The sequence below is a fragment of the Marmota flaviventris genome, chromosome 6, assembly GCF_047511675.1.
Source record: "Marmota flaviventris isolate mMarFla1 chromosome 6, mMarFla1.hap1, whole genome shotgun sequence".
Taxonomy (NCBI): Eukaryota; Metazoa; Chordata; class Mammalia; order Rodentia; family Sciuridae; genus Marmota; species Marmota flaviventris.
In genome coordinates, this window is record NC_092503.1 from 44,908,634 (window position 1) to 44,927,767 (window position 19,134).

The 19,134-nt window shown below is 38.5% G+C and overlaps 1 protein-coding gene across 1 annotated transcript in view; it reads right to left on the reverse strand.

Moving 5' to 3' along the window:
- Positions 1-1,287: 1,287 nt before the first annotated feature.
- Slc35f1 (solute carrier family 35 member F1) overlaps positions 1,288-19,134 on the reverse strand; it is a 181,650-nt gene continuing 163,803 nt past the window's right edge. The window contains exon 9 of the mRNA XM_071613794.1: positions 1,288-3,340. Within this exon, the coding sequence (XP_071469895.1) occupies positions 3,116-3,340 (225 nt within the window). The 3' untranslated portion in view covers positions 1,288-3,115. The remainder of the gene's footprint in view (positions 3,341-19,134) is intronic.

A 19,134-nucleotide genomic window follows, 5' to 3' on the forward strand; every position in this document is an offset into this window, starting at 1 on the left:
TCCCAGAGGAGCTGCTTCCATGGTTGTCATAGTGCAAACAAACACAAGAAAACCAAGAACTCAGTGCTTTCATAAAGCATTTATTTTTATTTGAAAACATTATACAGGCATTACATTGCCACAGCCAGTCCATAGGGGTGCATGCAAATATCAAAAATGGACAGTTTGTTCAACTCATCAGTGTAAATTTCCTTTTTGGTTCATATTTTTCATCTGCAGTGTCAGGATTAGTGTGCTTTGTTATGTGGCTTAACAATAGAATCCTACCCATGGGGTAAAATCTGTACTGGCAGCTAGCTGGGGACTACTAGATGGTTACAAATAAAAATAAACCCAAAACAAATAATACTACACGCTTGTCAAAAGGTTAATAGCACAAGTTAGCAATATCTAAACTAAACATTGAAACATTTTCATGAGACAAATTTTCAGTGGTGCAAATTTTTCCATTGCTTGGTCTCCCTTGATGTGTGTGTTTCAGAGTTTGGAGCCATGGGAAGGTGTGACCAAGGCAAGATCGGTCCCCAGTGCAAGTTTTCATTGAGGAATGAGAACCACTACTCATCTCTGGCAGGGTTTAGGAGAGCTGTGGTTTGCTCTTAATCAAATTTTATACAAGTTGCTAAAGTTTCTTTGTTGAGGAGAGAGTGGTGATGGATTGGAAAGCTGAAAGTTTTGCTGGTGTCTACTGAGGTTATGAAATCTCAGAAACTAAACGGCTAGAGTTAATATCGCCCTATTCCCATATCCCACCCCACTCCCCAAGGACCAGTGTTTTCACACAAAAAAAGAATTTGTTTTTTACTTTTTTTTCCCCCTTAAGGGTCAGTCTGGAACTTATGATCTTAGACAATTCAATGTGTTACCAGCCTTTCTAAATGGAGACAAACCAACACAGTGAGGTAACCCAGTGACATGGAAGTCTGATTACAAGGACACTGAATGATAAAGGTATACAGTGAATTCATCTTGACCTTCACACTTGGTTTCCATTCAATGGAGTCAATTAAAATATCCTATAAAATAACTCATGTGTTGACCTTTAACCATCAGTTGATTGCAAACATTTTGGAAATTTAAATTAAAAAATAATTCCAGTCCACTGAGTAGACTTGGAAATAGTTTCAGCCACTTGCTTTTCATAAGACTACTAAGTGTCTACAAATTAGTGTCATAAGAATGAATTGAAGAGACAAAAACATTTGGCTTAAAATAAATACTAAAAATGCAATAAATCAAGCAAATTATGCAAACCAAAGGAATGTAAACACAAAAATAAAACCACAGTCTTTAAAGGTCTTCAGATCTGAATGGACAAAATATTCAGAGAAAGGTATTTAATTGGTTTAAAAGGTAGCAGAGAGCAGATGTTGACAAGGGTGTTTTGATTTGATGTAACCTTAACATTTACCTTTTTCCCCCCATAGAAAATGAAACATGTTTTTAAGGGAGCTGAACTGACCCTGAAATCTACACATTAGAGAAGATCATGTTTCTTCCCGTCTCCTGGGACAGGACCATCCACACTGTGTAAGTCAGGTAAAATGGCCACAGGAGTGCTAGCAGGAGCAGGGGATAAGTTTGCCTGCCATCTTAAGGTCTTGTTCAGGCTCTACTCTGTCCTCTATGGATACCCCACTGGTGTTTTGCCTTGCTTGCTTAGGATGTATTTATTTGAATTGCCAAATTTTCATAAACATTTATACAAATCCTGATATTCCATTGAAGATTTCTTTGAATGGTATTTAGGTTAGCCAAATTCAAAGAGTACTTCACATTCTGCCACACAGAATCTATTCTAAATTAAAGGGTTCTTTATTTCCTGTGTTTGGCAAAAAGGTTCTTCATTTCCTGTGTTTGGCAAAAAGGGCTATTTTATGGGCAACAGATTAGACTAGTGACATATCACTCAAAGCCTTATCAGGACACTGTAATATTCTCTATATCCATAAGAATGTGTGTCAATATAGTCTGTTATTGGATGGATGCCAAATATGACCATAATGCCAGACTTTTTCAATGGTGACATCATTACCACTATGAAGTGACCAGAGCAATTGAGCTATTATTAGAGATTGCTCCACATCAGTACCTTGACTTTAGGAGGTGGCATAACCAATGATACTCCACAGCAAAGATAATTTTCACGTTGGTGTACTTCAAAAAGGCTTCCATATAATTAAGAGGGCAGAGGACCATGGCTTTTTCCAGTGCCTTGAATAATTTCCACGTTATTAGTAGGGAAATCTAGGGGGGAAAATTGTTTTTGAAGCAAGGATATAGGGAGAGGATGAAAGGTTTTAAAAAACATATCTAACCCTAAACACAAATGCTATTATTTCTGGGGTTTCTCGAAAGTCACAGAAATGGAACAGTCCTTGTCCTGTTATTATGGGGACTTGATCAGCAGAATCGCATGGCACAACAGAAAGACATGGCCTGGAGTAATCAGAGATTGAAATATAAAAAGGCTAAAATGTTTGTTTTATATCTATTCCTAGAATAGAGAATTATGGTCAGTTGCCCCTCCCCACAAGGGTCACAGCACAAAATACTTATTGAGCAGGCAATCCAACAGGTACCAGAGGAAACCATTAGCCACCAGGTCCCTAGGATAAGGAAACTTCTCAGGGGTGGAGCTCCTGTGGCATGCATCACTTATAGAGTCTGTGCAAAAAATAAAGTATGATTCTTAAAAAGTGGCTTGCCATAGAAAAGAGGGATTTATGTTGACTACGTGTGGGTCTGGCAATAGTTCCTATTGGGAGTACAAAACCTCCTCCTGAAAATCAGTGTAATAACAGTAACAATAATAATACAAATCATAATAACAATAATACTTGTTTTTGATTCAAAAATATTCACAATAATTAATGCAGGGGGGTTGTGATCAGGATACGCACTAGCTAGGCATCTCTCCAAGTCAGGTGGATGGGAGCCTGTGTCTCCAGTGATTTCCAGCTTGTTCCTTTTACAAGCTTTTGGAGGATTTGCTACCTTGCAGTCCACCTATGTAAACTGCACCTAATAAATACCTTTCTCTATGTACAATACAGAGATGATGGGCAAACACATGGCCACTGATCTGTCTTCAGTGGGCAGGGTGGGCCTCCCGCTAGGCCACACGAACGTGGGGTTCCTCTTCTGTCTCCTGGCCCAGGCTGGTATAGGTGACTGAAGGCTCCACCTGAGCTGTGGTTGGTAAGTCCACAACAGGTCCTGAAGGATTGCGGAACTGCTTGTACACTCGGGGGTCCTGGGCTATGTAGGTGGAGGTGGAGGAGTACAGCACTAGCCCGATAAGGATGGTGAAGAAAGACAAGAGATAAAGTCCTGAAAACTAAAAACACAACAGCAAGGTCATTTAGCAGCCAGCGCAGAAAGACTGCCACATTAATGAAGCCCAGTGAGGCAGGAGGAGCTGCTTCCTTATGAACAGGCAGCTTGATGGGTTGGCCAATACATGTGATGAAAAGTGAATTTTCTCTTCCTATACTAGCTTGGTCTTATTGATTCCCCTTATCTTTTTCTAGACCCTGTGGCTAATAAGAGGAACACTTAGCTAATTGTCTCTAAAGTGCCAATCTAAGTACCTGGTATGTTGGGAGAGTTAGTTAAGCACAAATTAAAATACATCAAGTTAAAAGCAAAAAAAAAAAAAAAAAAAAAAAAAAATCCCCAGCATCACTCAATAAAGACTTGCTTATTTGTGGCCTCATTAAACCCAAATGAAATACAGATATTCTGTTTAGGGTTGTAATGAAGCCATAAACAAGGAACCCCTCACTGACAGCTGCATCAGGAAACTCTGGTTTCACCATAATCCAATGCAGACATTATCTATCTTTTCAGTAGGAACAACTATTGACTTTGGTAACTATCTTTTTTTTCCCCAAGATTAGATTATTCTTTGACAGGAAGAAACAGTACAACATTCCATCCCTGCCCTGCTAATCAAAAAGCAAACCAAATAGGATTGTCCAGATAGCATTCTTTACCCGAAACTGCTTGCTTGACAATTCATGGAGTTTGTGTGTGTATGTGTGTCTGTGTGTGTGTGTGTGTGTGGGGGGGGTAATTGGTTTATACAAATCCCAAGAATTCACATATTCTTGAAAAATTACAACTTTGGGACTTTCTCGAGCAGTTATACTGGAAGTACTTGAGTAGTCACTAGGGGAGATAAGGGAACAAGATGAGTGTTTTCATTTTTCTTGTTTCACTCCTTCATTCAATGAATATTTCTTGCAATGCCTTCTCTGTATCAAACATTGAATTATATTCTGAGGAAAGAGAAATGAAAAATATGGCTGGTCTTGACCACCAAGGCCTTAAGAGTCTCACTGGAGAAACAGAGGCACAGACACACAAAAGCAATACAACACACTTATAGAGAGTCAAGGCTCATTTCAGTCAATAGCTATTATCCCAGTCTTGACCACTTCCTGTATCCATGGGAGAAAGGGATCAATTTTATTTCCTACTGTATTGTTTATGCTCAATTCTGGAAGAAATAACAACTGATAAAAAGAGAAAAATTCATTGGGGGCTGGAAGAAAGGAGAATAGGAAAATGACCCAGTAGGTTGTGAGGCTAAAATAAAGAGCTAAAAAAAAATAGCTATAAATGGTGGTTCAATAATAGGAAAGGCAGTCTTGCAATATGACACAGAAAAAAGGTATCTCTGTAGCTAAAAGTCTCTGCCACACTGTTTGTTCACTTTTTTGCTTTCTGCAGGAACAAGGTTGCTAAGACTAAAGGTCTGATTTTCTTTCTATAGCAGTCCTTGCCCTGACCCCCAACACCTTTATTTTTCACATTCCAACCAAATGATGACACTTCATCAGATGGATTTATGTACTAGACTCAGCTTGAAATAGCTTCACTTAATTAACTTGAAATAATTAATTCAGTTTTCCCCAAAGAAATGTGCCTAATTCTTTGATTCATGAATTTGTCAAATAAAATGATCAGGAAAGAAGATCGTTAACTCAGAAAGCCTACTTAATCCCAAATTTGCTTCCTGAAATTCTATATTCAAGAGCTTCACCCTTTATCAGGAACTTTAGTACATTAAATGGGTTCAATCCCAACATTATAAGATCACTTCAAATATTTTGTAAATGACTTTCACTTTCAAAACTCTATGTGTGTCTTTTCAGGTCAAGTATGAAACTTTGCATGGTCTCAGGTATGAGCCTGCCTCTCTTCTAGCAGATGGAGGTAGAGAGATTAAGAATGGGAGCTCATTCCCACCACCAACCTGGAATCATAGCTTTATTCCTTTCTAGCTATAACCCCGGAAAATTTTCTTAAGTTTTCCAGGTCCAAGCTTCCTTGTAATCAAGGGCCCCTACTGTGTAGGAGGTTATAAAGATCAAGTAAGATAAAGCCTGAAAAGCACTTATCACAGTACCTATCTTGTAGCAGTCATTCTGTTGGTTTCATTGTTGTTGCTATTGTTTTTGTACCACTTAAAAGGACATGGAACCATAAGATTGAGTGAAAAATCCACCAGAGAGTGCTTTCTTGTGCCACAGCTTTGGAACAACAACACATATTGTATTTCCAATGCATTTCTATTTAATTCATACAGAATTCCCTCTAAGATTGCTCTAAAGATAGATGGCATGAAATTTTATACAACAGTGGCATCTTGGAAGTTACCCAAGAAATTTATTATTAGATGGTAGAGAAAGTTTTCACTTCCCCCAAAAGGGAGCAGACAGACAAGCATCATGATGAATCAGGATAAATTCTGAACATTACAAATGGTGACAGAAAGTCCTGATGTTTTAAAACAAGAAAGATTTTCATCTCCCCCCCCCCCCATTTCTTTTCATTTTAACAATACAAAAGGAAATTTAATTAGGGTACCTGATAGAATGACCCCCAGTTCTGGATAGGTGCATTTATCTTGTACAGCATTCGTTTGAAAAACCATTCAACAAAAGTTTTGTGCAGTCTAGGCTGCTTAATTTGTTAACTGCAAAGACATTCTTATTTCTCCTTTCTCAAGCAAAGAGGATAGGAACACTCAGTGAGGACTGAAAGCTCTCTCAGCGTTTCAGAAAAGGCAAGATTTGGGGGAGGCTTGTCTCCACTGAGGGGCTGCTCTCTGAATATACTGTGTGGTCATTCCCTCAACCAAATGTAGCCCTCAGAATATGCTGTATGTTCCGAGATACAGGCACATGACGGCCTGCATTTTATCTGCACATAAGTCTGGAGAAACTGGGAAAGAATGAGCCTTATGTTAACATTACCACTCTTCAGACAATGTTTGCTTTGCTGCATTTTCCATTTCGATAGGTCTTTGTGAAAAAAAGGTCAGAAAATGCTACCGTAAATGAGAATTTCTATGTGTTGCTTAAAATAATTTGATCGGGATACAATTCATTGTAAAGGAGGTGACTTGGAAGGCTGATAATAAGTCTGTACAAACTCTTTAACTTCCAACTAGGAGTTAAACCTAGCTTTTAGACAGCTGGCATGTCAATATGGTTGCTATTTAATTAATGTGGTATTTGGCACATCATTAAAGACAGACAAAATTTTCATTTTATTTTTGGCATTAAACATCTAAGTTGAATTTTAATAAACTAAAGACTTCAATGGACTTAAACCTAAACAAGTAGAATAATCACATGGTTTGAAAGTCATTTTTCCAAGTACATTTATAAATATATCAACTATGATATGTGAGGAAGAGGGCAATTTTTTAAGGGCAGCTTTCTTTTTCTTGCTTGACTAAAAACAGCAGTGGTTGGCAGAGGAGAACATGGGCAATCCTCAGAGGGGAATAAAGTGAACTAGGAAGGGAAACTCATTTAAGCTGAACTTTTATTGACTTGTAAACATCAGCTACTTGGTATGGTAGGCTTGGTTTGACCTTATTTCCTGGCAAGTGCACCTTAAAGGAGACCGTTTATGGTATATGCTTCTGTGAACTATAGGTTCTTGATGTTGGACTTGGGTCATTTTTGCTAAATAAGTGCTTGTACTTATTAACGATGAGAACTAACTGTTGATTTAATGGATAATAAAAAACTCAAGACTTAGCTCTTACAAACAGGCATATGACAGTTTATATATCTTAAAAAAGATTCAGTGGAGAAAAGAAACTGTTACTCATGAGAGCGTTTAAGGATTGGGAAAGAGTACTCAGTGAGTTTTCTTAGGAAAGGGGGAAAGGGAAAGCAGAGTGGAGAAAAGCTCCTGGAGTTATTTGAGAAAAAAGGACAGATCTAGACCTACCTTGAAGAGTCAAGGAAGCTCAAGAGATAATACAGTAGAAGGCAGGGTCAGATTAGAAAGAGAAACGATATATGTAAAAAAAAAAAAAAAAAAAAACTATATATCCAGGAAGAAAGAGGACTGCAGAATTGGATTTAAAAAATGTGTTCTGTCTTTTGTTTACCTTTTTTGAAAAAGTGTTTTGAGAATTTAATGTACATTTTTTTTTTAAAATAGACTTCATTCTTAGAGCAGTTTTAGATTCACAGCAAAACTGAGCAGAAAGTAGGAAGAGAGGAAGAGTCTTCAGGTAGCCCTGAACATGTTTATACAGTCTTTACCAGGATCACAATGCACCTTTGTGCCACACAAACTTACACTGAAACCTCCTTATTACCCAAAGTGCAACACACACCACTGTGTGTGCTCCTACTGCTGACCTGATGCCTTCTGAACTTGCATTTCAATAATGAACACTTGTTTTGTTTTTCTGGACAGAAGGGGAGGAGTCTGATGGAACATTATCATTGTTGGCATCTAATGCACCACAGATGAATGAAGGGCAATGCTTTCCAGCCCCCAAGTGTTCCCAAGTCTATCTATTGATGAGTAGGGGAAGGAAAGACCAAGCACCTCACACCATGGCTCAAGGACAATGCTATTGTTAAAATTCTAAGAACACATTGCCTGTTGGTTCTCTATTTGATCTAAGTCTACCACTGAAAGAAGCATACCATTTGGAAATGCAATAATGCTAACAGTTGAAACTTGTTCCTGAACTGCTTAAGGAGGCACAACAGAAATGATGTTAAGGATATTTCTAGATTTATTAGAAATTTCTAAGCATTATTCTAAGTGTTATGGTTTGGATATGAAATGTACCCCAAGGGCTCATGTGTGAAGAACATGGTCCCCAAATGCAGCAATTTGGGAAGGTGATTGGATTACAGGTTCTGATCTAATCAGTGGGCTAATCTACTGATGGATTCATAATTTGGTGGCTTTATTGGGAGGTGGTGGAAACTGTAGGAGTTGGGTCTAGTTGGAGGAAGTAGGTTACTGGGGAGTGCACTGAACCAACAGACTATGGACTAAAACCTCTGAAACCATGAGCCAAAATAAATTTTTCCTCCTTTAAATTGTTTTTCTCAATTCAGGAACAAGTATCAACTGTTAGCATTATTGCATTTCCAAATGGTAGGCTTCTTTCAACAGTAGACTCAGATCAAATGGAGTCCCAAAAGGCAATGTATTCTCAGAATTTTAACAATAATATTGTCCTTGAGCCATGGTGTGAGGTGCTTGGTCTTTCCTTCCTCAACTCATCATTTTGTTCCAGGGAAAAAAAAGTTCACTAATATAAATTAGTTTTTAATGCTGAAGCATTTCACATATATGATGAATATGTAGGCATGATACCAATTTCCTTTTTAGTTATCATTCAATTTATTCTTTTAAAAAATGCCTGGGGATAGAGCTCAGTGCTAGAGCACTTGCCTAGCACAGACGAGGCCCTGAATTCAATTTCCAATACTGCAAAATAAAGAAATAAATTTTAAAAAGGCACCAATCTAATTAAATTCTATCTCCCTCCCTCCTTTTCTCTCTCTGTCTCTGTTCCCCACCACCCCAATCAGGGACTGAACCACTGAGTTACATCCCTTGTCCTTTTTATTAACTATTACTAATTTTTAATTTTGAGACAGGGTCTTACTAGTGTGCCCAAGCTGGCTTCAAACTAGCAATCCTCTTGCTTCAGACTGCTGGGTAACTGGGATTATAGGTATGTGCCATTGTGCACTTTCCCATATTTTTAACTCCAGTAGAAAACATCTATGAGGGTAAAGTCTAGGAATCTGCAAACTTAACAGATGCTTTAGAAATCAATGCAACCATGGGTAAGCAGAGCAATAAATGGCAGTGACTGGTTATTTTCAAGGTTATGCAGCCTTGGCTGGTAAATGTGGGCTCAAGAGCTGCTGGGAAGAAATTCCATATAGAACTCCATAACTTTAACAAGGTAATTATGGCTGGGAAAAAAATAGACTTTTAATTAAGTTTGTAAAAACTCTCTTAAACATTCTTTGCAATGTAAAACAAAATGTTCCTCCCCTGCCCCCTTGTATTTGCCTTCAGAAAAGTGTGTAATATTCGATGCACATAGAAATGTAAATCAACTGGCACATCTATCAGTGATTAATACATAGCCCGATTCTGTTTGATATGGAAACAGATTGCCAATTTGGAAATGCTGGATACCAGAGTGGTATAAAGACCCATCAGTGAATAAATAAAGTAAAATGCCAATTGAAAGAGTGAATCAAGTCATGTGTGGTGGTTCACACTTATAACCCCAGCTACTTGTGAGGCTGAGGCAGGAAGCTTGCAAGTTCAAGTCCAGCCTCAGCAACTTAGCAAAACCCTTTCTCAAAATTAAAAAAATAAAAAGAAATGGGGATTAGCTCAGTGGTAAACACCCCTGGGTTTAAAGAAAAAGAGTGAATCATAAATTAAATGTGTGCTGCTCTAGTGAAGAATAATTGAAAGGGAAATCCTTGGTCTGTTGAGTCCCCACTTTACATGTGGATCTTGGGGTAGACCTTTTGGCAGGAGTCTTGGAAGGGAAGTAGCCAACTGCTACATGTCCTGGGGTGGGAAGGAGAAGTGTTCGGTGATGAAAGCACATCTCTCACTTCCCTGAACTTCTTAGAGGGTTGAGGACCACACCATGTGTCTAGGAGAGCAAGAGCTGCAAGAGGCTGCTGGTCAGTGCGGGGTGTGCTGTAGGCAGTGGCCTGGTTAGGATCCTGTGAGGGAAGGCTCTGCCTGGGCCTGATCTGTTGCTGCTGGGTCAGTGCCAGTTTCTATTCAGCCATAGAAACTAGACAGACCTGGCTCCACAGAAAAACCAACACAAACAAGTTCATGCTGGGCTCTTCTAATTTTGGCTCTGCACTAAACTAACAAGATCATTTTTATTATTATTAAGTGTATGAAAAATATGAAAGTTTGACTTCTGGGTTTACCAAACTAGAAATAAATGATCTTGGGAGACACAGCTTTTTCAAATACTTTCCGACTCCCCAATTATTATCTTACATGCGTCTCCCCTTGTTTCTCCTATTCTTTTTCTCATTAGCCAAAAAAAAAAAGCTAAATCTTTCTGATTAAATATTGCAATATTTCTTTCTTCTAGATCATATTATGGAAAATACCAAATGTGGGCAAGGTACACAATCTACTGACAAATCAGACTTATAATACTGGCTCACCACTGCCTGTTCTTTCTCTAGGGAATTCCAATCCCAAATTCATGATAATATAATCAAGCCAGGAAATAAAAACAGCCTGAGTGCTTTAGCATGCCAATGGTTTCTCCATCCGTATCAGAAAAGCAAGGCATTGTTAAGATTTAATACTTTAAAATAATTATCCCTTGAGCACTGAATTGTTAAAAAGAAGGGAAGCAGCAACCAGGTTCCTTGCCTATCTGTGCGCCTGACTGTCACCCAGGCCAAGGCTGTTGCCCTGAACACAATCGCAGTTTGGTTTATGAGGCCTTATATTTGGTTTGCAAAACCAATTCATTTGGCAGTATAATTTATGCAGCCAATCACATCTCAGGCTGATAAAGTTTCTTTTGCAGGCAAATATCTTCCCTTATGGATAATTTCACACATGAGTACAGCGATAGAGAGCTAAAAATGGATTCTGCCATTCTCTTTTATATGACAAACAGACAATTTCACTTGGTTTGATGAATTGATAGAAATTCTCTTTCATGTAGATTTCTGTTTTCTGAAGTCCATTAAAACATTAATACCCAGGTCAAAGTGCAATAGAAGGGGCTTCCTCTGTGGGAGTGTTTAATTATAGGCTCAGTTACAACCAAGGCTATTTAGTGTCTCATTTATGTCACCTTCCCATGCATTGTTCTTAATATCACTATGTATTCCAGAAGGGAATACATTTGTGTTGAAGACACACTGAGCAGTAGCCTTTGCTCCCTTTGGACTCCTGCATCACAAAGCATCTATTTTCCTCAGCACAAAAAACAGATACACATGGAGCTCTAGTGTTTTTGCAGAAGTCTAGATGCTAAAACCAGTGAAGGCTAATTAGTTTCTAGCAATTGGTAGTATTGCTGCTCAACATATCCCAAATATCACCTGTCCCCAAACAATGGAATCAAGGGATGGAAATGGATGTGCCACTACTCACTATTTGCCCTGTTGATGCACTAGCAAAATTTTTAGTTTCAAAGGAAAGCATGCTTTCCTTGAGAAACAGAACAATGACTCCACAGAATTGCAAGTTAAAGACTGTCATCTGGATACTTTCGGCTCCTCATGCTTCTGAATCAGCAGGCAAAGAGGGGAGTGAACAGTGTTTATTATCCTTAAAGAAAAGGAAAACGATAAAACTTCATGAGTCTGAATACCTCTTTCTATTCCCTAAAAGCTAGCCAAGTTAAGGGAACAATGAGAGTGAGTCTGGGCCAGAATGTCCAGTTACCAAATTATCTTGAAGGACACTGGCTTTCTCTCGTTTATGCTGGGAACTTGGGCAAGTTAGTGTTATCTGAAGAGAGCTGCTTTCTTGCATATATGTCAAGTTCCTTGAGGTGCCAGTCATACAATGTACAAAGCAAGCTAAGCTAATGCTGCTTCTATAAGCTAACCTACAAACCATGCTCCCCTACAGGAATAGGTGAGGATCGGAGCACTGTGGAGAGGGAAATGCTTGTTCAGGCAGCCACTCCTGGACAGAGCATTGTGAGGGATAGGAGGTACTATTTTCTGGCAAAATATGGGAGGTACTGTGTGAAACAAGAGGTAAACCTGGCCAAACCATTGCCACTGGACCGTCTGGCAAAGTACATGTCCAATCCACTTTCATTGGCCCCCACAAGCATTTCTTAGTAAACCTAATATCTAATATCCCATCTCTGGGTATCTTCTTTGGTCTTTGGCTTGGCATCCTATCCCACTGCCCTAGAACAACTGGACTGTGCACATTGCACAGTGCTAGATGGGTGAATTCTGATTACCAGGGGAAAACTGGACTACTGCTTTACCAAGGAGGGGAGAAAATATATATCTGTAATACAGGAGATCCCTTAGGATCTTACCATATCCAGAGATTAAAGTCAATGGAAAACTACAATGATCCAGTAAAGGAAGGACTACTAAGACTTTTAAGGAGTTGAATAACTTCACGATGTGAAAATCCATTACCAACAGACAAATTTCTGGCAGCCACAGGAGCTGGAAGAGAAAAACAATAGATTCTTGCCCAGCGCAAGAGCCTTTGGATAGTGCACACCTCTGCTGAACCTTAGCTTTAACCCAGTGAAACTGATTTTGGATTTCTGGGCTCCAGAACTGTAAGAGAATAAGTATTGGTTATTTTGAGCCATGAAGCTTGTGGTCATTTATTCCAGTGGCCATATGAAACTAAAAGACCCAGTAATTAATTATTTGTAGAATAACTGAGTATGACTGTGAGATGAGACCCTAAGTAGCACCTAACCACCAATCCATTAAAAAAATACTACTGAATTCCTAGCTCATGCTGGAGCTATGGTTATAAATAAAATGTATATAACCTTTGTTTCTAGTCTATGTTGGAAACAGACTAAAAATAAGTTGAAAGAATTAATCTGTAATACAGTTTGGGAAAATGCTATGAAGTAAGTAAACAGGTGACAGGATGATGTGATAGAGTTCCATAGAAGCTACTTAAATAGTCAAGGAAAGTCTTGGGCAAAGAAAGATGAGGCATTTGAGGGCTAAAGGATCAGAAGAAGTAGCCATGAAAGCATCAAGGGGAGGAGCATCCAGGCCAAGAGACATTAAGAGCAAGAGCCCTAAGGATGACAGGGTTTGGATAGCTCAAGGACAGTCAATGTCACTGATGTCCAATACTTAACAGTGATTCACAGTCACTGATGGGATTTAAAATAATCACCTTCTTCATAACTCACGAGGAAACTGTTGTTATTTTCCCCCCTTTTCAGAAGAGGACATGAAAGCATAGTGTGGTCAGGAATGGATGTGGGAGCCATAGGCAGGGTCAGTGTTTGAAGGTCAGCAGGGGATGTATATTTTACTCAAAATTCAATGAGAAAGAAGTATCAAAGAGTGTTCAACAGAGGAGAATCTAATCTAACTTGTGTTCTAAGAGGATTATTCTGGTGAGTAGTAGGTTAATTGTAGAAACAAAGAAGCAGAAGCAGGAAGATCAAGAGACATTGTAATGGCCTAAGGGGGAGATGGTGGTTTGGACCAAGATGGTGGGAGAAGACAGAGAATCCATTCTGGAAGAAGCTCAACATAATTTGCTGACGGGTGAACTGTGGGGGATAAAGAAGAAAGAATCTAAGACTGAATTGTGATTACTGAAGCTGAATATTCTTAGGTATATGATTCTTTAGTAAGCTTTCTCACAGAGCATTTATCCCCCTATTTCATATATCATTTCTTTTATCAGTGGTGATTTCCATGTATCTTTTTTAAAAAATATTTTTTTTTAGTTGTAATTGGACACAATGGCTTTCTTTTACTTATTTATTTTTATGGGGTGCTGAGGATCCAACCCAGCACCCTGTACATACTAGACGAGCACTCTACCGCTGAGCTACAAGCCCAGCCCCTCCATTTATCTTTGATTGTGCTAGTTTAAGTTGTCTTGTTCTAGGTATAATTCCTACCAATATTTACTCCCATAAAGTTCTCCCATCACTTCATTCCACTCCTTCTTGTAGTCTGAGAAACATTCTGAGAACTGTATTCAGGAAAGCACAAGGAATAACACGTCTAAATTAGGTATGAAAACCTTGCTTGGCAAACACAGCTGCAGTCTACCTTTTCCAAAGTGTTTTCTCATTTCATTTTCAAAGAACCAATCTGTCAGAGGAGTATGGGGTACCATGATGAACACCTGATGCTGGGGAAGTGGGAGGCTCAGCAATGCAGTTAGGCCTTTGATCCTGTAGCCACAGCTAACAAGATGCCTGGAGACCTTGACACTCAGCTCAAGCCTCTTCCCACTCTTCTAATTGCTTGATTAACTGTACTACCAAGCTGTTAATTATTTCTCTTTCATCCGTTCCCTATACTCAAGCTTCTAAGGACAATCCATATCTCTTTTACATAAAGAAAGGATTCAACTTAAATTCAGCATATATTGGAACAACCTTAATGTATTATTGATGAACTTGAGAGATGTTCTTTCTTAAATATAAAAAGAACCAGAGAAACAGCCTTGACGACATGAAATATGTGTTCCCTCTCACCATATTGCAATTCTGTATTTCCTTCTTTTTTATGTACCTGGTGGTAGCTTTCTGTGAAAGATAGAAAAAGGAAATAAATGGATAAATAATTTATCTGTAAAGAATACTATAATATGGCAATTGTAAGGGAAGAAAACATATTATGATTTTAATGGTTAGGTTTTTCCTAAATAAGCAGCTTGTTTCCTGATAAACAGATGCCATATTCTCCTAAATAGCCATCAATATTCACTTTTAATTTCAGAATTTCATGAGAAATTTTTGGTTATCTTATAATGCCATTGATATTGAATTTTCACAGTATTGTGTAATCCTTAAAATCCATGCAGTGCTATAAAAAATGCGAGTTTCTTTTCCCCTCCATATATTAAATTTTGTACCAATTCTAAAAATAAAATCATCTAATGTCTTAACAAATAACAGCATAAACTTTGGGCGATGCTATATTTTAAAAAAACACATTTTTCCCTCAGAATCTAGAAGTGTCCCCTATGCTTGATATCCATGAATCAATATATCTATCATCATCTATAAGTTTCTCTATATACATTTTTGAGAAAGATGGGAATGGCCAGAGATCACCATGCTTTAAAGAGACCTGTAATTTAGGACCTTCTTTACTGTCAAATTAGCCAGTGGATCTTTCCTCTGGACAAGTCAATTTGAGATTGTGATTATTATTGCCTGATTCTGTTTCTCCTGAGGTGTACTGGATGTATTAAATCAGTTTACATTGTTCTCCCTGTTTCCAGATGCTTTTGCTTCCCAGATAGCTCATTGTTATTTGTAAGATATGGCTTTAATATTCCTTCCCTCTCACATCTTAGCTCAAGATTACTGATTTGCATGGGTCCCCTACTCATTCCTTTACATAAAATGAAACCCATAAAACATTAAACCAAAGATATATCACCACATTTTTGAGTGTGCATGCTACTGAAATTCTTACAACAAGATGGACAGGTATGGCCTTAGATACCACCAAGAACAGAAGACTAATGGAAAGGTTTCAAGGAAAATTAATGTCTACTTCAAGGGTCAGTAAACTACTAAATGTAGCAGCTGCCTGATTTTGTAAATAAAATTTTTATTGTGACACAGAAATATCTGTGGTACAGTGGAATAAATGTGAAGTAACTACGTAGGCTGAAAAGCCTAAATATTTATAATCTAACCCTATACAGAAAAGTTTGCTGACCCCTGGTCCATATCTACATGTACAACTAGAGATAGGTAGAGTCTTTGATGGTGATTCATTTAAAACTTATACTCTGGATGATTTATGGGTAACACATCAAAAATATTAGATATAATTTAATCCTCTTGGTAAATTCCCAACCTTTAATCTGAGTTCCTTTCTCCCATTCTTCCATACTCCTGTTAAACTTCATACAGTTACCATGTCATTGAACAGACTTCTGAATCTCCATGTTCCTTGAAATGTACCCTAAGCAATCCATCAATTTAGCCAAAGCATGAACCAAAACCATGGTTTGCTATTGTAAATCTATTTTGTTTTGTTTTGTAGCTCGTTTCATCAACTTGAGCTGTAAAGATCCATATTGATCAAAAACTTTATCAAACTAAAAGCTCAATTGAAAGCATCACCAACAGATTAGACCACTTGGAAGACAGGATCTCAGACAATAAAGACAAAATATATAATCTTGAAAAGAATGTAGACAACTCAGTGAAAATGGTAAGAAACCATGAACAGAACATTCAAGAAATATGGGATAACATAAAGACCAAATTTAAGAGTTATAGGGATAGAAGAGGGAATAGAATTCCAAACCAAAGGAATGAGCAATCTATTCAATGAAATAATATCCAAACACGAAGAACGAATTAGAAATTGGATTGAAGAGGCTTATAGGATGCCATTCAAATGTACAAAATCACAATAGATCCACACCAAGGCATGTTATAATGAAAATGCCTAACATACAGAATAAGGAGAGAATATAAAAAGCCAAGAGAGAAAAAATCAGATTACATATAGGGGGAAACCATTTAGATTATGTGCAGATTTTTCAACCCAGACCCTAAAAGCTAGAAGATCCCAGAACAACATATATCAAGCTCTGAAAGAAAATGGATGCCAACCAGGAATCTTATATCCAGCATAATTAAGCTTTAGATTTGATGATGAAATAAAAACCTTCCATGATAAACAAAAGTTAAAAGAATTATTAACAACTAGAAAGCCTGCACTACAGAACATCCTTGGCAAAACATTCCATGAAGAGGAAATGAAAAACAGCAATGGCAATCACCAAAGGGAGGTATACACTAAAGGAAAAACTAATCAAAGGAGAAACCAAGTCAAGTTAAATACGAAAAATAAACAAAAATGGCTGGGAATACAAATCATGTCTCAAAAATAACCCTAAATGTTAATGGCCTAAACTCATCAATCAAAAGACACATACTGGCAGATTGGATTTTTTTTAAAAAAAGACCCAACAATATGCTTCCTCCAAGAGACTCAGCTCATAGGAAAAGACATCCACAGACTGAAGATGAAAGATTGGGAAAAATTATACCAATCACATGGACTGTGGAAGCAAGCAGGGATTTCCATCCTTATATCAAATAAAGTAGATTTCAAGCTAAAGTTAATAAAAAGGGATAAAGAAATACATTTAATACTCCTTAAGGGAACCATTCACCAACAACACATAACAATAATAAATTTATATGATCCAAACAATGGAACATGTATGTTCATCAAACAAACTCTTCTGAAGTTCAAGAGTCAAATAGATCACAACACACCTTTTAACACACCTTTTTCACCAATAGATATGTTATCCCATATTTCAATCTCCCAAACAAAAGCTGAACAAAGAAACTATGGAACAACATAATACAATCAACAACTTAGACTTAATTGACACATATAGAATATTTCATCCTTCAATGAATGAATACACTTTCTTCTCATCAACAAATGGATCAGTGGATACGTGCGGCCCGCCCCACGGCTACAGACGGCGGGGCGCCGACGAGAAGCGACCAGCAAGCAGAGAGAAACGTTGCTAAGGATTGTGTGGAATCCTGCCGGCTGTGCCCTCACTGATCCCCGGGCTGAGTTCAGGATTTCAGACAGGGAAGGAAACGGTCCAGTTCTATCCCCCACAACAGAAACTCCACCAAGGAAGCCAGCAGCCACCATCTGGGAGAGCTGACGTAACCACCACCAGTCTCCGACAGATTGCAACAATAAAACAGGTGTGTGTTACTCAACCCATCTCCCATACAGCAGGGAATTCGCATAAAATCTCTCCTAGGCTTTCCGGGGGAGGGATTATCAGAACGAGCCTGCATAAAGACGCGGGGAAAGCTAGAGACACCTGACCTCCAACTCCCCCTCCCATCAGTGGTGAAAATGAAACCTGTCTTGCCAGTGCTGGGGGAGGGGCAAGCGGAAAAAATCAAAACAATAGAGTGCCGGGGTTCCCAATAGCCACCCTCCACACCCAGCAAACGGCAGGCCCAGAGTACAGTTTGAACTGCCGAGAGGCCCGCCAGTGACAGCCCACCCGCTACCCGTGCTACTGGGCGGCTGGCAACCGCCCGCCCGCCGGCGACCGGGAGCTGAAACCAACCAGAGACAGTCCAGTCCCACCCCCCCATTCGGACACCCTGGCAAGGAGCCTGGGGCCCGCCATAGCAGAAAGGTGACGTCATTGGAGCTCGGCCGTCGGAACTCCTTCCCAGCGGAATCCACTTTAGCAGGCATAGTCTACCAACACAAAGGAGAGACAAGAGAGATATACAAAACCAAAACAAATCTATAGGAGAGAGTAGAAATACAGCAATCAAATAGAGCTGGAAAGTAACGTGAACAACATGAAAAAACAAGGGAAAAAAGGAGTACAAACAATGCAGGACAACTTAAATCTACAGGAGGACCTAGAAGCATCAGAAATATGGATAGGGAAAGAACTCAAGGCATACCTAACTCAGATGGAAAGGAATATTAGAGAAGACATGAGACAGCAAGTCCAAGCAATGAAAGTATATTTTGAAAACGAATTAAACAAATTCAAAAGACAAAGAACGAGCTTTACCAGCAGATAGAGATCTTAAAAAAAAAATCAAACAGTAATCCTAGAAATGCACGAAACTATAAACCAAATTAAAAATTCAAACAAGAATATTACAAATAGACTAGATCAAGTAGAAGTCAGAACATCAGATAATGAAGACAAAGTTTATCAACTTGAAAAGAATATAGTCAACACAGAAAAGATGCTTAAATCTCATGAGCAATCTATTCAAGAGATATGGGATATCATAAAAAAAAACAAATTTGAGAGTCATCGGGATAGAAGAAGGCATAGAGATTCAAACCAAAGGAATGGACAACCTATTAAATGAAATAATTCTAGAAAACTTTCCAGAGATGAAAGATGGAATGGATTGCCAAATCCTGGAAGCCTACAGGACCCCAAACATTCAAAACCGTAAAAGACCAACTCCAAGACATATAATTATGAAGATAGCCAACATACAGAACAAGGAAAGAATATTAAAAGCTACGAGAGGAACGAGGCAGATTACATTCATGGGTAAACCAATTAGGTTAACGACTG